General features: G+C 40.1%; 1 protein-coding gene across 1 annotated transcript in view; it reads left to right on the top strand.

Annotated features, from left to right (window-relative positions):
* The window catches only part of tmod4 (tropomodulin 4 (muscle)), a 16,985-nt gene extending 2,462 nt beyond the window's left edge, over positions 1-14,523 (top strand). Inside the window, exons 2-10 of the mRNA XM_035671784.1 lie at positions 4,928-5,095; positions 6,008-6,164; positions 7,328-7,447; positions 11,909-12,001; positions 12,488-12,618; positions 12,984-13,091; positions 13,432-13,575; positions 13,689-13,833; positions 14,120-14,523. Of these exons, the coding sequence (XP_035527677.1) occupies positions 4,994-5,095; positions 6,008-6,164; positions 7,328-7,447; positions 11,909-12,001; positions 12,488-12,618; positions 12,984-13,091; positions 13,432-13,575; positions 13,689-13,833; positions 14,120-14,142 (1,023 nt within the window). The 5' untranslated portion in view covers positions 4,928-4,993 and the 3' untranslated portion in view covers positions 14,143-14,523. The remainder of the gene's footprint in view (positions 1-4,927; positions 5,096-6,007; positions 6,165-7,327; positions 7,448-11,908; positions 12,002-12,487; positions 12,619-12,983; positions 13,092-13,431; positions 13,576-13,688; positions 13,834-14,119) is intronic.
* The last annotated feature ends 622 nt before the right edge of the window (positions 14,524-15,145 follow it).

Genomic DNA, 15,145 nt, shown 5'->3' with positions numbered 1-15,145 from the left:
TGACTTGAGGCTTCTCATTAAATCTGAATCAAGCTGTTTGGTTCTCTGTCCCTTCTTGTGTCTTGTTGTCCTCAGTAGTTCTAATTATGATATTAATCTTAGGAGAATGCCAAAATAATTTAATTACTGTTGATAATGATAACAAATTCTGCCCTGACTTGTTAAGAAGAGTCACACGTAGGTAACATGTCTCCGGATCTGTATGTGTACAACTTGTTCCAGGTCAGAACTGAAGAAATGTGACTCCATGAGCTTTTTCTGTTCACACCGTTGGACCTGTGTCACATATGAGGGAAAAGTCATACCTGGCACACTTTCAGATAAATATATAAGGATAATATATAGTAGCTGTCATTAAAACCACAAAAAATGTAGAAATACATTTATAACAAGGCTCTACTCATGCCACGACTCTCATAAAGACAGCAACTGCAGGTGCAGGAGAGAGATTTAAACTGGAAAAAGAAATGTCCGCAGCCAGCTGGCAGTGGCAGGTGACAGCTACCACTCCCAGTTTGTTTTGGTTCATAATAGAAGCCTACTGGGACTGCTGGGGACAAATGCACATTCACAAACCTCCAGCCTGTTTTCAGTGTGGCTTCCTGGCATGTGGAACGTGCCAAATTAAATGTCCAAACAAATGAAAACACAATGTGTGATCTGGCTGTCGGCTTACCAGAGTGACATATACACATACCATACATTTATTTTTGGATATTTTAACTATTTTATATTTTACTGCTGACATCAAATATACCCTCAGAATTAAAGAGTATTGATCTAATCTGGATTTGTTGCTCTCAGTATGAGGGGAAATACAAAACCCACAACATCAGTATGATGTAAAAGTGTTCTTCAGTTCCTTAACTGGCAGGCTGCTGGTACGCAGTTGTCTGAGCCCTCACTCTTAGCTCAAGTGTCAGAAAAAGAGCCATGTATTTAGCTCAACAATAAGCGAGGCTCAAAGGCTTGACTACAGGCAAATCACATGAGCCTTGTTTGGATGGAGTGCTGGGTCGCATTTGTTTCTTAAGTCACTGCTCTCTACATTAAATACAGTAGAAAACGAACATCCAAAAAACACTGATAAACTGTTACAAAAAGAATTTGGAAACCTTTATATTTTATTTTTAATACTTTCATGCCTGAAAATTGAGATGATTTACATGAAGCAGAATACAATTATTGAATGAATAACTCAAAGGTGCAAAAACAATAAAATCTCATGTCAGGCTTTCCAGATTCTTTTAAAACTCCTCCATACTGACAGTGAACAATATTGACTGGTTGACATATAATAATTTATGAAAATTGATTTGATTAGATCAGCAGTACATACCCACAGTATGACCCACAGTCTCAGTCTTCTGTTGCATAATTTAGAAATCATATTATAAACAACCATAGAAATACCATCAAATTGGTTCTTTGTAATTTTATAATGAAGTAAAGAGCTGAAGGTGAATCTGACTGTTAAGACTTAGAGGCTGTTTCTTAGCTTGAAGGTGGTAAAGGCTAGTAAAACCTTTGATCCCAGATAAAGAGGGAGTCTAGGTAGATTTATCCTCCATCTGGTCCTTTGAGCTGCAGCCTCCTTCCCGTCATCCTCTAAATCTCCTCCATCTTCCTCGACACTCAGCTGTGAGATCCGGTGTTTGTGTCTTTGGCTTTACACATTAGAGCCACACAGCGTCGACGAGGAGCTGCAGGCATACAGGAGCAAGTGCTTTTTATCGTTTTAGTTATAAAAAGATTGTTCATATCTATAACAAGCATTGCATTTCTATGGTTTATTTATATAACTCTACTCTTTGACCTGCATAGGAGCAACACCGGGTACAGGACGCAGTAATTCAGATTGTTCTGCTAATGTGACCGTAGGTGTTTAATTTAGAAACTGTTTAAGTGTTTCTCAGATATAAATTCACAATAAAAAGTCTCCACATGCTGATCCACATACATACACATGGCAGGTATTCTTTGATCAGCCATGTGTCAGTCTGTGCACAGAAGTGTGTATTCTGAGTGTGTGTCCTCTCTATAGTGTAATCTGATCAGCGACTCCGACCAAACAGGCATTACCTTCAGGAGAACAAGGGTTATGGTCACATAGTTTGTGTGTCACTGGAGCAGAGCAATGCTACACAGCACAGAACAGAATGGACATCTTCACTGCAAGGCCATTACACCACCTGGAGTAAATATGGACCGAAGTGTGTCCATGGTGACCAAGCCATGCTTTGTACTGTTGTCAAGGAAACCTAAACATTTGACTTTGTATAGGAACATGAACATTTGACACAAAATGTTATAAACAAACACGTTCAACATTATATTCAGGTAAGAGAAGAGTGTAATTGACCCTGGCAGAAATGTTACCATTCGTATACTGTATTCGCAGGGAGGGTTGCTGTAGTCAGTCCCAGTAACTCACTGGCACTTATAAACACTGACAATTCAACCTCTAACCTCTACTCTGGTTTTAGGACACATACACAGCTTCAAAAGAAAAAGTAACAGATAAAGCAGTACTCAAGGCATATAATAGGTTATCTCTACTGAGACAGCAGAGCAGCCCTGACTAACATCTGGAAGCCTTAAATTCAAATAAACTTCATTTAAATTTCAAATTTCAAACAGAACCTCTGTCTCATATAGCAGGAGTCGCATTCAGTGTCAGTGTATAACCTTTTAAAAGTATTCAAGTCTTGATTCTCTAAATTAATATGTATTTAATATTAACTCTAACATGCAGAAGAGCACAAAGCAGTCACCATCACCATTTTCATCATTAGCAGACACAGCACATAAAGACCCACAGGTTTACTGTAGCCCACATAGCTTACTGGCAAACATCTTCTGACCCTTCTGGTCCTCGTTGGCACTCTGGACGAGCTACTAAACAAACATCCACTGCTACCATCAGTTTGGTAGACGGTTAGCTAGTGAGCAGGAGAGCTGTAGAACTCAGAACAGCTAAAAAAAACTGGGGACAGCAGTGTATCACCTCCTTTTGAGACATTTTTTGTCCTGCTATTTGGGAAAAAGTTGCATTGATGTAATTCCTGCTGCTAAAAGCACAAGTTAACAATGGCCTATGTTACGAAATAGCCCTTTAATTAATCCCTGAGCATAAACATGATTATATACCTGCTGTAAAATGCTCTTGTTGCCATCACAGATCACAGATGTTAATGGTTGCTGACATGAATGAAACCACATTGTGTGACCTGAACTGTGATGGGTTTTCTTCTCTGGCCAAGTTGGGATGTAATTTGGACTGAAAATGAAAACACAAACCTGATATCTGCATTACTCATACTTTGACCCACAGTTATGGTTGTGGTATTTGAGGGCCCTGATGTGTAGTTTGCTGCTCTTTGCTGTATCAGAGACTCTTTGTTGGTATAAGTTTGTCTGCCTTTTCATCACCGGGTGCAGATATGCTTCGGGCGTGTCCACTACTGTATGAGCGACTGTCCGTCAATGATAAATAAGGGATTGCACTTTCCACCCTCTCCTCTCTGCATTCTGCTATTCTTAGTTACCGTGTGGTGAGCTAAGGGTTTAGAGTTACAAAGACATTGCTCTCTCTCTTTCTCTTTCTTCACTTCTCTACCCCGCTCTACCTCTTCGCCTTTCGAACTGCAGTGCATCAGTGGGTGGTTGTTTACCTCTTGTGTGTTTTAAGGTGAAAATGAAGCTTATGTAATCGGTGACCTGGAGGCTGCTGCAGCGTATGTGCAGACTCTGGCCTCCTGAGTATTGCAGATGTATTATTGGAATTGCATCTATTATTATCAGACAGGGCAGCCGATAAGCTCGATGAAGATCATGAAACCGTTTGGCAAGGACAGTGGCTCCCAAAATGCAGAGCAGGGGACCCCCATAGGGCAGGGCTGCCCAAAGTGGGGCAAAGTGGGCCCGCCAGATGTTTGTAAGGGGAAGGAATTATGGAAAACAATATAATAATACACTGTTTATGCTGTTGTGGGAAATTTGGGATCTTAACAACATCTTAACAATGTTTGCTTTTGGCCTGCGGTCTACCCTTACTTTTTAGCTTTGGCCCTCCAAGGAAAAAAGTTTGGGCACCCCTGCCCTACTGTCCTTGACAGGGCCCCAGGGGGTCCCCAGGTAAAATAGGGACAAAGTGATTTATAGCTTTGTCAAATATTTCGAACACCTTGGTGCGCCCTGGTGTCCTATAGAGGTTAAGGTGTGGACAGACATGAGCTGAAATGTCCGGGGACCTTTGTTGCTTCTCTCTAATGACGGCTATCCAATAAAAGCCTAAAATGCCAAACATAATCATTTTAATCCTAAAAAAGTTATAAAACTATAAAAAACATTTGATTCATGAATATTCTGATCAGAGGTTTCAGGGTATTCATTTGTTGTCTATGTACTAGAAAAGTATCACCAAAAAGCATACAATGCAAATAGAAAAAGATATGATAATGCAATACAATATGATATAAACACAGTGAAGATACTGTGCAATACTGTATGATATAGTACAATATGATACTGGACACTAATACGATAAAATACTGTATGTTATACAAAATATGAAACATATCATACAATATTGTAGATTTCGGTGTGATACGATACAATACTGTACAATAAGATAGTTTGATAATGTACAATATGGTCAAAACACTACTGTACAATACAATGCAATACAATAGAATGTCTCGTCTCATTTTTGTTCAACAGTTTGTGATACGTTTTTTTATCATTTATATAAAATGATGTTATACTGTATAAAATGAAAACAGTACAGGAGCTCCTGGGTCACATGCTAAAGTTGTGATAAAGTTATTTGTACAAATATAACTTTATTTACACTAAACATTTTAATGGCATAAACCCCCATAATTCACCCCTAATGTCTCCCCCCCTCTCTTCCACTCTCTCACAGTGCCCTCTCGCCCAGGGGTGTGCAGCGGTGTGTATGAGTGAGTGTGTGTGTATGTGAGCCGGAGCCATGTCGGACCCCAGGGACATCGATGAGGATGCCATCCTCAAGGGCCTCAGTGCCGAGGAGCTGGATCAGCTGGAGTATGAGCTGCAGGAGATGGACCCCGAGGTAAGGGAGGGGAGCGCTTGATTTGTCTTAACCTGCCAGGTGGTCAGCTTCTGATAACTTTCTCCAGTGAGATCTGGTGCCTAAGGACCTCAGGACCCCAAGTCCACAAAGCAGGTCTTTGTTCCCCCAGGTGGTTAATTAGCCTGGTCTGGATCTACCTGACACCAGGTGCAGCTTGTTACCTGTCGGCTAAACCAAAACCTGCAGGACATGATGAGAGGTGCATTCAGTTCCACTTTATTGCAATGTCATCTTCAGTGAGCACACCAGTGACTCAGTTTGTCGCATAGAAGAAAAGTGCAACCAGCAAAGATCAATTGAAGTATTAAATCAAACATCCCTCTCAAACATTAAATTTAAAGTGTTGCCATAATAAACGTTCCCAAATTAAAATATTAATAGGAAATGCTTCAGGCCTTTATTTCTTTTGAAAGCAACCTTTCTACAGTGCACCAAGTAAATTAACAGATCAAAAGATCATTACATTTTAGATTTGAATGTTTTTGCACACATCAAGCCGAAGTAAAGGTTTTTCCTCAGTCTCTCAGTTTTCATTTTAAATTAAAATAATAACGTTTGTAGCCACGGTTCATGCACCTGACTTATGCAAGGTCACAATGCTCTGTACTGTGAGGCACATTTAATACTGCTAGGGAGGAAAATCAGGGAAGAATTTTACTTTCATCCATGCATTGTGGGGGTTGGTGCGTTAAGTGAAGTTAAGTTGCAGGCAGTAATCAAAGAAATGTTGTACACACATTTTGGCGGTAGCAGATCATTTGATATGTCTAAAACTTTGAGGATACATGAGGATTTCTACTATCTCAGTCCACTCAGCCTCTGAAACAACAGTGAATCAATTCTCCAGTGTTCACCGACATCAACATAACATTTGACCTATTGTTCTCCCAGAATGCCATGCTGCCTGCTGGCTTCCGGCAGCGTGACCAGACGAAGAAGGGCCCAACGGGTCCATTTGACCGTGACGCCCTGCAGCAGCACTTGGAGAAGCAGGCCCTGGAGCACGAGGACAGGGAGGACCTGGTGCCCTTCACTGGGGAGAAGAAAGGTGGGGGAGCAGGCGTCCTGTCTGAGGAACGCAGCTGGATACACTGCCACAAAACATTAAGCTTAACTCATCAAATATTTATGGAACAACACAGAAAAAGTTCTCTTGTAATTATAAGAGAAGTGTGTGACATCCCCAACACTAAAAATTAAAGATTAACTTAAATTAAGGAATTAAATAAACTGTACATCTGAATAGAAGGAAGCAAATTTTTTTAATATTATACAGCAAGGTTACAGTAACAGTATCAGTAACAAGATTCAATTCTCCATATACTTTTTTTCCTTCTCCCTCAGACAGCTCAGTACAGTATTGTACTCTGCGATGCACCACTGCACAGCAGCTCAGGCTCTTAGTTTCAGGTCTGTGTGTGGTTTTTTGCAGCTCACTGACTTTTGGGGCCATTTCCATCATAGTCACAGGCTGACATGTCCAGACCTACACCGGGAAATGATCTGGCTGAGAATATTTGTACTATAGTTCCTGTGCAACTCATCGAATAAAACCAATAATGCAACAGGCATATCTATGTCCTGTCTAAAATTAGTTTTTGTTGTTGTTGTTGTGATTCGCAGCTGAAATTGTGAAGATGAATGTGGAAATCACAAAGAAAAAAGATAAGAAAACACAACCTTGGCTCCAGTGGAAAATTGAGTTTATTGGAGCATGGACCACAAATCCGTGATAAGCCTTTGCTTTCTCGTGTTTTTGGAAACACGATCCGAACAGAACCAGAGCAGAGAGCAAATTTAAAAGCATTCAGACCGAAGAAACTCCATTAAGATGACAAAAAGAGAAACAAATGTTGGGAAATTTGATTTGCAGACTGATGCATAAATACATACAAATCACTGACAAAAACACACCCTTTTTCAAAATTGGCTTTCTTTAAAAATCCCTGAGTCTAATGTGTCCCCCTTTTCTAACATATGTCCCCAATGCGGCTATCTGGTCTCTGTCTCATATTAGTTTTTCTTTACCCCTATTGACTGGTCTTCGCTATCCTTCTTTTATCTATATCGTCTGTACAGTCGTCGTTGAGCCTATTTCAGAAAAGCGCTTCTTTTAAAATAAACTTATGTAGTTATATTCATTTCGATCCTACAAATATCAGATAGGACAAATGTTCTAATGTCTAATCTATTCTTTCTTTTTATCTCCAGGAAAGACTTTCGTGGCCAAGAAAGCAGCGGATATCCCTGAAAACGAGCAGGTGATCCTGGAGCCGGAGCTGGAGGAGGCTCTGAAAAACGCCACTGATGCAGAGATGTGTGATATTGCAGGTTAGACAGACACTATAAGTATTACTACTGTTAATAGTAGCAGCAGTCCTCCATCCATCCACTCTGTACAGATTATCCTGTCCAGGTTGTGATCGCTTGAGCCAATATCAGAAACACACATACACCATAGACATACTGTCAGTGGCAGAGTATATAAATAAAATAATAATGCAGAAAGTCCTGATGGATTGAGTTAAGTTAAGTTAGTTAGGTAGTTATAAGAATAGTGAGTATAACTACTGCACCTTTGTAATAAAACACACAGGACCTATTAATTATAACCATTTATTTCCTAAAGACACGCATGTGATGATATGCGTGAGAATGAGCTGTATATTGAGAGAGCACTTCATCACTATTTATCCACTGGAAGGGCACCTTAGAGGGCACTTTTGCGGCGGTTCCTTGAACTTGGGGGCACCAGGGGCAATTGTGAGCAGCTTACACAATACCATGACGCTGGAACTAGAGCTCATCTAAATGGACTGCATTCACATAATGTTATTAATTACACCTCTTCCTGCTATCGCATGCAAAAATGCCTGCTGTGAAAAATGTCTGTTCCTCTTATGACGTCATCTTGTCCTCATGCTTATTAAGACATACACAACACAGAGTGACCTCAGTGTTTCATCACAGCGGCTCTGACCCACATTCTTCTATTATACAGACCCAGTTATCTCTCTGCTTCATATTGTTTCCCTCAAAACTGAGACAGCTCAGCTCAGTCGCATGCTAACAGACATGGCCAGACATGCGATGGGGTCCAATTCCCCATGCTCAGCAACACAGAAATAAATAAGCCTGGCCCCAGGCCACCAAAGGAAGGGTGGAGTGGACGTGGGGATGGTGGGGGCAAAGATACTGTATCTGTTAAACCAGACCAGTGGGAAACTACTGTGTTCACAGATAGACAGGCCTGACACTTTGGTATGTTTCCTGAAGCTCAAAATCATTTTACTGAAGCTTAGAATCAACAGTGTAATGTCAGAAAGTCGTGTGGGAGATCGTTCTTTATTTAAATATGACCTAATTTAGGATTTGTAGGCTACATTTGACATTTTTGTTGTAGATGATTAAAGACGTCTTAAAGTCGTCGCTATAGGCCTTGTATTATTCCTCGATCACCAACATGACAAGCAAACAATAGAAAGGGTAACTAAGGGTACTAAGCCCTTTCCCTATTAGTTACTGTTGCTATGCCTAACACATATTTAACACTCAAGAGTCTTAGTCATTTTTGAAACAATGGATCGTTGATTTTTAAGACTGGTCAACATAGGATTAGTGTTGCTGGGAAATTTTAGCAGTTGTAGAGAGCTAATTGAGCTAGCGGTAACAATTGCCACATGAGTTAATGTAACTACATCAGGCTAAAAAGACTGAGGCTACAGCTATGTGTGATGTTTTGTTAGAAAAAGCTTTTATAATGAGGACTCACGTGTTTGCCAAATGTAACACTATCTCGGGTAACATTCATTGGGGTTGCTGGAGTGTAAACTTCCCAGAATCTAACAAAGAGAAGGGCAGAGCTGATAGCTTTAGCCTAAAGAAAAATTGTACAATTAGCCCAGATACTCAACTCAGAATTTTGTTTAAAATGTGATTTGGATGAATTTTGAGCAGATTATTTCCTGTTTAGGGAACTTTTTATACAATTCTTTATTGTGTATTTTTATAATGTTTTAACAATTATACATACTTAATAGGCTTCTTTCTTGACCAATTCAGTGTTTTCTTGTCCGTGACAATTGGCCATTATTCTGTTAGACAATTTACATTTACTTTTCTTCACAGAAGTGAACCAGATGCTGAGATATAGGCCTAATGTGCATATAAAAGCTTTTAAGCACGCCTTAAAATAGAGGAAGCCTTACGACCCCCTGTAAAGCTTTGGCGACCCCCAGTAGGGGTCCCGATATCGCTCTTACTCATTGCTCTTATTACAGACGCATGCAGTTTGGCATACAGAAAAATCCAAATCTTGACAGGCATGCCTCCAGCGCATTGTCCCTGATAAATAATTGAATAAAGAAGTAGGACAGGTACGACAGAGAAGAGCTGCACAGGGACATAACTAGCTTTCACAAAATAATCTTATATTAATGGATACCTCAAAAAGCTTAAAGGACCCCTGAACTTTCCCCCAATATGTTCACATTTTCATCAAAGTCTCCAACTACATGCTTGATATGCAGAATAACTGTTAGATGACTTTAGAAATTGGTTAAATTTGAATAATAAAAGGTGTTTTTTTTATTGAGTGTACCACATGCTCTCTGACAAGCCAAACAGGCAGGCATCCGGAAAGGCAGAGCATTGGAGCTTGTTTGTCCGGCTCCATCAGCGTGTCAGAGAGGCCACCGTTTTAACCCTGGATGGAGTCCAGATGAGGATTAAACCTCAGTTAGCCTCTGTCAAGTCCTTTGTGTGGGCTTTTTGGCAAACAGACTAAAAGGGGATGAATAGATTGACCGACCCGCTTTATGAGCTGAGAGGGAGAACGGTCCAACAAGTCACCCTGGTGACTTAATTTTCACGTTTTATTCATATTAACACGTTGCTATATTAAGATTTTTAGTTATCTGCAGTCTAGTTTGTGCTGTAAAGCTACTGTGGGTTATTCTCAGGGCCAAACAGGATGACGTGGGGGTGTTTATTGTCGGTAACGCCCGCCCACCCTGAGCAGCTGTCTCCCTGATCTCCCTCTCCTCACAAGGCCCTTCCCATGATTCCCCACACCGTGTCAGGAGCCTGGTGGGTAGGAAGGTGGAGTGAGGAGGGGAGAGTTTGGGGGGTGGGTTGCTGTCATGGCAGTTGGCCTGTGACAGTTTAACAGGTTACAACAAGAGGAAGAAATTAACCAGCAGGTCTGCCTCCTCCTGGTCACAAACAGTAACAACAGAAGAACAAGAAAACTGTCACTATTATTTGTTCAGTGAAGGTGGAGGTTATAGCCTATGTATATGATGAAACAATCTTGCTGTAGAGCTCATTTTAAGAATTTTAAAGAATTTATTCTGTTTTCTTTCAACACGTTGTCACTTAATGTCCAAACCAATGAAACTACAGTGCATACAAGTTCAAATATATCACTAACATGCAGAAGATTTGGCTGGAAAGTAACTAAGTCCATTTTTCCAAGTACAATTTAGAGGTGCATGTAACTTACTTGACTATTTTTAATTTGTGCTCTTCATCTAGACTACATTTCAGAAGGAAATATTATTATTATTTTTTTACACTATCAGCTCAGCACCAAACAGCAGACAGACAAAGGTAGTGATGAACTGGTGGTTTAGCAGCTAAAGAGCCACATATTCCCCCCAGTTGGTGGAAACCAAAAACAGAGCTAAAACCGGAGTGGATGTTTGACTTACACTGGAAGTTGGTCAGAAACACATCTCCAGATTAATGTTAAAGTTGTTCAGTATCTGCTGGATGTGTAAATAGACAATTGTTTGCTAACAAGTTCACCACATCAACTTTATAGGGTGACAATATGTCATTATGTTTACCACAGCACTGCAGCTAGGTGACCAAAAATAATACTCTTTTACAGGTTTAAGTATATTGTGTTAATAATACTGTACTGTTACTTGCATACAATTTTAAATGCAGAACTTTTACTTACAATTGAGTGTTTTTACACCAGGTTATTGCTGCTTTTACTTAAAGGAGTACCTCTGCTACCATACTTAGATTAGATTAGATTAGATTAGATTAGATTAGATTATGGCAGCATCTACTATGTATTTCTAGGGATAATTATAAAGTAAGAGTCCACAAAGATTATATTCTACCTATACATGAATAGTTCTGTATTGTATGTAATGAAAACCCACTGAAAATGTACAGAAACTCTCTAGGCTTTGAGGGTAAAATCTGTTTTTCCCAGTTCACTCATGGACCAAACATTATATCTCATTACATCACACCATTGACTCTTAGCTCACTGATTTCGTCCTTTAGAAGCAAGTTGGACAACACTAGAAGTATTCGCCTTTCTTAAATTGCGTGTGGTCTTTCAACACAGACTCGGTATCAGCTAGAATAACACTGAGAACACCCCCTCACCCAGAAACTTGTATAAATGTGTGGTATCATTACTTCCTTAGGGCCCCTGGAAACAGTGAGATTACAACCAGGGACCGACTTTCCTGCTGAACTCAAGACAACAATCTTTATCTCGTCAAACAGACACACAGAGCAGAGCCACACATGAGACGGGGGAACACATAACCGAGCCTCTTTTTGTTTTGGATTCCAAACTGGGTCCAAATCAGAAAAATTTTATCTGCAAATGTTCATGAATGTGTCCTGCGCAGGGACACAGCAACAGCACAGGCAGCAACAGCGAACGTGACAAAAGCACAGTCCAGGACATATAATATGATCTTATTCAAATATCAGAGTTATTTTTATCTTCTATTCATAGTGATTGTTTTCCTGTACTTGCAGCTATCCTTGGAATGTACACGCTGATGAGCAACAAGCAGTACTATGATGCTCTGGGCACCACGGGCACCATCGCCAACACAGAAGGCATCAACAGTACGTATGACATCATTTCATAGACACTTAAAGCGTTTTTTAGTTGGTGATCAGATTTTTAATCTTGTTTAAATATTTTTTGATTAGTTATTTCCTTATTTCAATCATTATTTTGCTTATTTTAGGCTGTATTTTATTCTTGTACAGCTGTTTTGTGTTAAAACAAAATCTACTAATCTACTACTGATGCATCTGAGAAGTTATTTATATTATTAGTTATTTATAAGTAAGATATTGGTGTCAAACATTTCAAATTATTGTGCCTGAAATGTGCTGAACAGGAACTGATTGGAAGTTGCTGTGTAAACTGTTATTTTTGACAAGTCAAAGATTGAAATAGGATAATTCTTCATTGCTCAACACCAGTGTAGAATTTGAAATTAGTGTTCAACTCAATGACACACCCATTTCAATCCATGTTAAGATATTTCATTGTGAATATAATATACTGTATGTCACTAAGCTGTGATCTTGTGCCTCTTACAGGTGTAGTGAAACCAGATCCATTCAAGATCTTCCCTGACGAGCCGCCCAACCCCACCAACGTGGAGGAAACCCTCGAGAGAATCCACAACAACGACAGCAGCCTGACTGAAGTCAACCTCAACAACATCAAGGTCAGCTGGACGGGAAACACTGTCATGTTAACACGTTTCTGGAAAGCTTCAAATTAACAAAGTGTTGCTTCAGTTCATCAGAATACAATTATCAGCTTCTGCATCAAAATGAACCTGCAGCTGAACATTTCCCCAATTCCCAGCCTACATAGTTTCACTTTTTGCTACTCACAATCTCTCTGAAAGTGGCTCTCACCATCTGCGGTGAAAACACTACACCTGGTGACTGTGAATATTCACAATGAGCTCTATTACCTGCTGTATCGATCAGTTGAGAGTGTAAATCTTCCACATCTGTAAGCCTTAGCAGTGCTCGGTTAAAAACCAAAGCACATAAATGTGACGTCCCTCTGTCTGTGCTGCAGGACATTCCCATCCCAACACTAAAAGAGATCTTTGAGGCGATGAAGGGAAACTCTCACGTGGAGTTTCTGAGCATCGCTGCGACCCGTAGCAACGACCCTGTGGCCTATGTGAGTACCATATGAAACGACAATTATTTTTTAGTGCAACAAGACAGATGACAAATGACAGAGTCACTGATACATAGTCATAGTCATACAGATACTTTCTCTGCCATTTATTTAGTTCCCTTAAGCATGATATTGCTAATACTGAAGTTAAAGTAAAGTCTAATTTCATATTTAATATATGTTGGGTATTGAATCGGTATTGAATTGAATTTGAGCTTTTGTATTGAATTAGCAGTATGTAATGTTTGATTCAATGATAATTCATCCTAATTTCTCTACAAAGGAGGACTGTGCATTGAACAATCCCAGTTAAGAGTATCCATGTGTTTGTGTGTACCAGGCATGTGCTGAGATGCTGCAGGAGAACACCAGCTTGCAGAGTCTTAATATCGAGTCAAACTTCATCACTTCAGACGGCATGATGGCGATCATCAAAGCTATGGCCAATAATGCCACACTGGTGGAGTTCAAGATTGACAACCAGGTCTGAAACACATCACTGAACCCGAGTGACTGATGGGCGACACATAAGCAATAAATACGAGGAGTCGGATTGTGTGATTTGAGTTGTAACACTTGTAATCCTGTACCATACAGAGGCAGAAGTTGGGAGACTCAGTTGAGATGGAGATCGCCTCCATGTTGGAGAACAACTCCAGCATCCTCAAATTCGGCTACCACTTCACCCAGCAGGGCCCGCGTGCCAGAGCTGCCATGGCCATCACACGAAACAACGACATGAGTGAGAAACGCTCTGACTGCACGCTCAGAAAATCTTTTTAAATGTCCAAGTGGAAAGATTGGAGTAAATATTTAAGTCGCATTAGGCATGATTAGTGTGTAATATCCAGCTGAAATCAAAATGTGTGGACGAGTGTCTGCCACTTTGAGCCACCGGTGTGCGAAGATTCATTTGGGCTTAATTTTGAGGGCTAATAAATGTATCTTTATCCATCGTCTTTGTGACTGATTACTCTAATGGTGTGCCATATTTTTAATAATCACATCTTTCTTTCTTCCCTCTGCAGTTCGCCAGCAGAGATTAAGATGAAAGCAACAAGGAGCAAACAGAAGAACAACCACTTCAGCCCCTTGGAGGTTTCAAACAGACGGCCACAGACAGCCTAGTGCCTGCTTTCTCGATGCGATGCGCCAGAGCTGAATCCTCCCAAATGAAGCTTGCACTGTGCAACCCACCCAATCATTTCATTTCATTTACCGCAGCCAGCCTTTTGTAGACTGCTGAATTCATCATAAAGGCATGTATAGGTCACAAGCAAAATGTGAAGTGTCTTTTTTTTGTGCTTTTAGTTTGTGCATCGCCAACATCATCCCACACAAAATTTCATTCATGAAAACATTTTCAATGTGGTGCTATATGTGGGAAGAAAACAAACTGTAAATACTTTAAATAAAAATATATATTCAACTATTTTTTGTAAATGTTTGGCAAGTTCAATTGTATTGTTTCTACACTGTATCTGGACATATGGAGTATTTTATATTGGATATGAATATTATTCTCAACAAATATTGGTTTAAACGCACATCATTTGGTACATTTAAGTATCTACAGATGAAACTGGACAATATTTGTTTTGTAGAAGCTCAAATTAACCTTTAATTGTGTCATATTAATCTGTATTTGATCCAGGGACAGTGCACATACAGAATTTCAACCCAAAATGCGATGTTCTAATGAACGTCAGCATTACTGCAGCAAGACAGTCAACATTAAGTGAAAATCTACCCGCAAGACTGACATATACTGCAGAATTTTACAGATGGATCCTTCATCTAAAGAATCACTGTGCTTTAATCCTTGAAAGTCTCCCCTGATCCTCTGACTTCCCTCAGGCACCTGAGCTATTTTTACCCCCCGAACCCTGGTGGGAAACATAACCTAGTCCACTGGGCTTGAGTTACCTTGTTCCAAATATAAGAACCGACTTTAAGAGGGTTGCACCCGTGTGCACCCGCAGAGATTTATGAACAGAAACAGCTGCTAACCTCTGAGGATTTTGACAACATTGCTGGGGTTCATACACTCACCC

Source organism: Morone saxatilis, unplaced genomic scaffold (assembly GCF_004916995.1).
Source record: "Morone saxatilis isolate NCDOM2014 unplaced genomic scaffold, NCSU_SB_2.0 Contig24, whole genome shotgun sequence".
NCBI classification, from domain to species: domain Eukaryota; kingdom Metazoa; phylum Chordata; class Actinopteri; family Moronidae; genus Morone; species Morone saxatilis.
The sequence above is the reverse complement of the archived record's forward strand: the minus strand, read 5'-3'. Positions and strand labels throughout refer to the sequence as shown.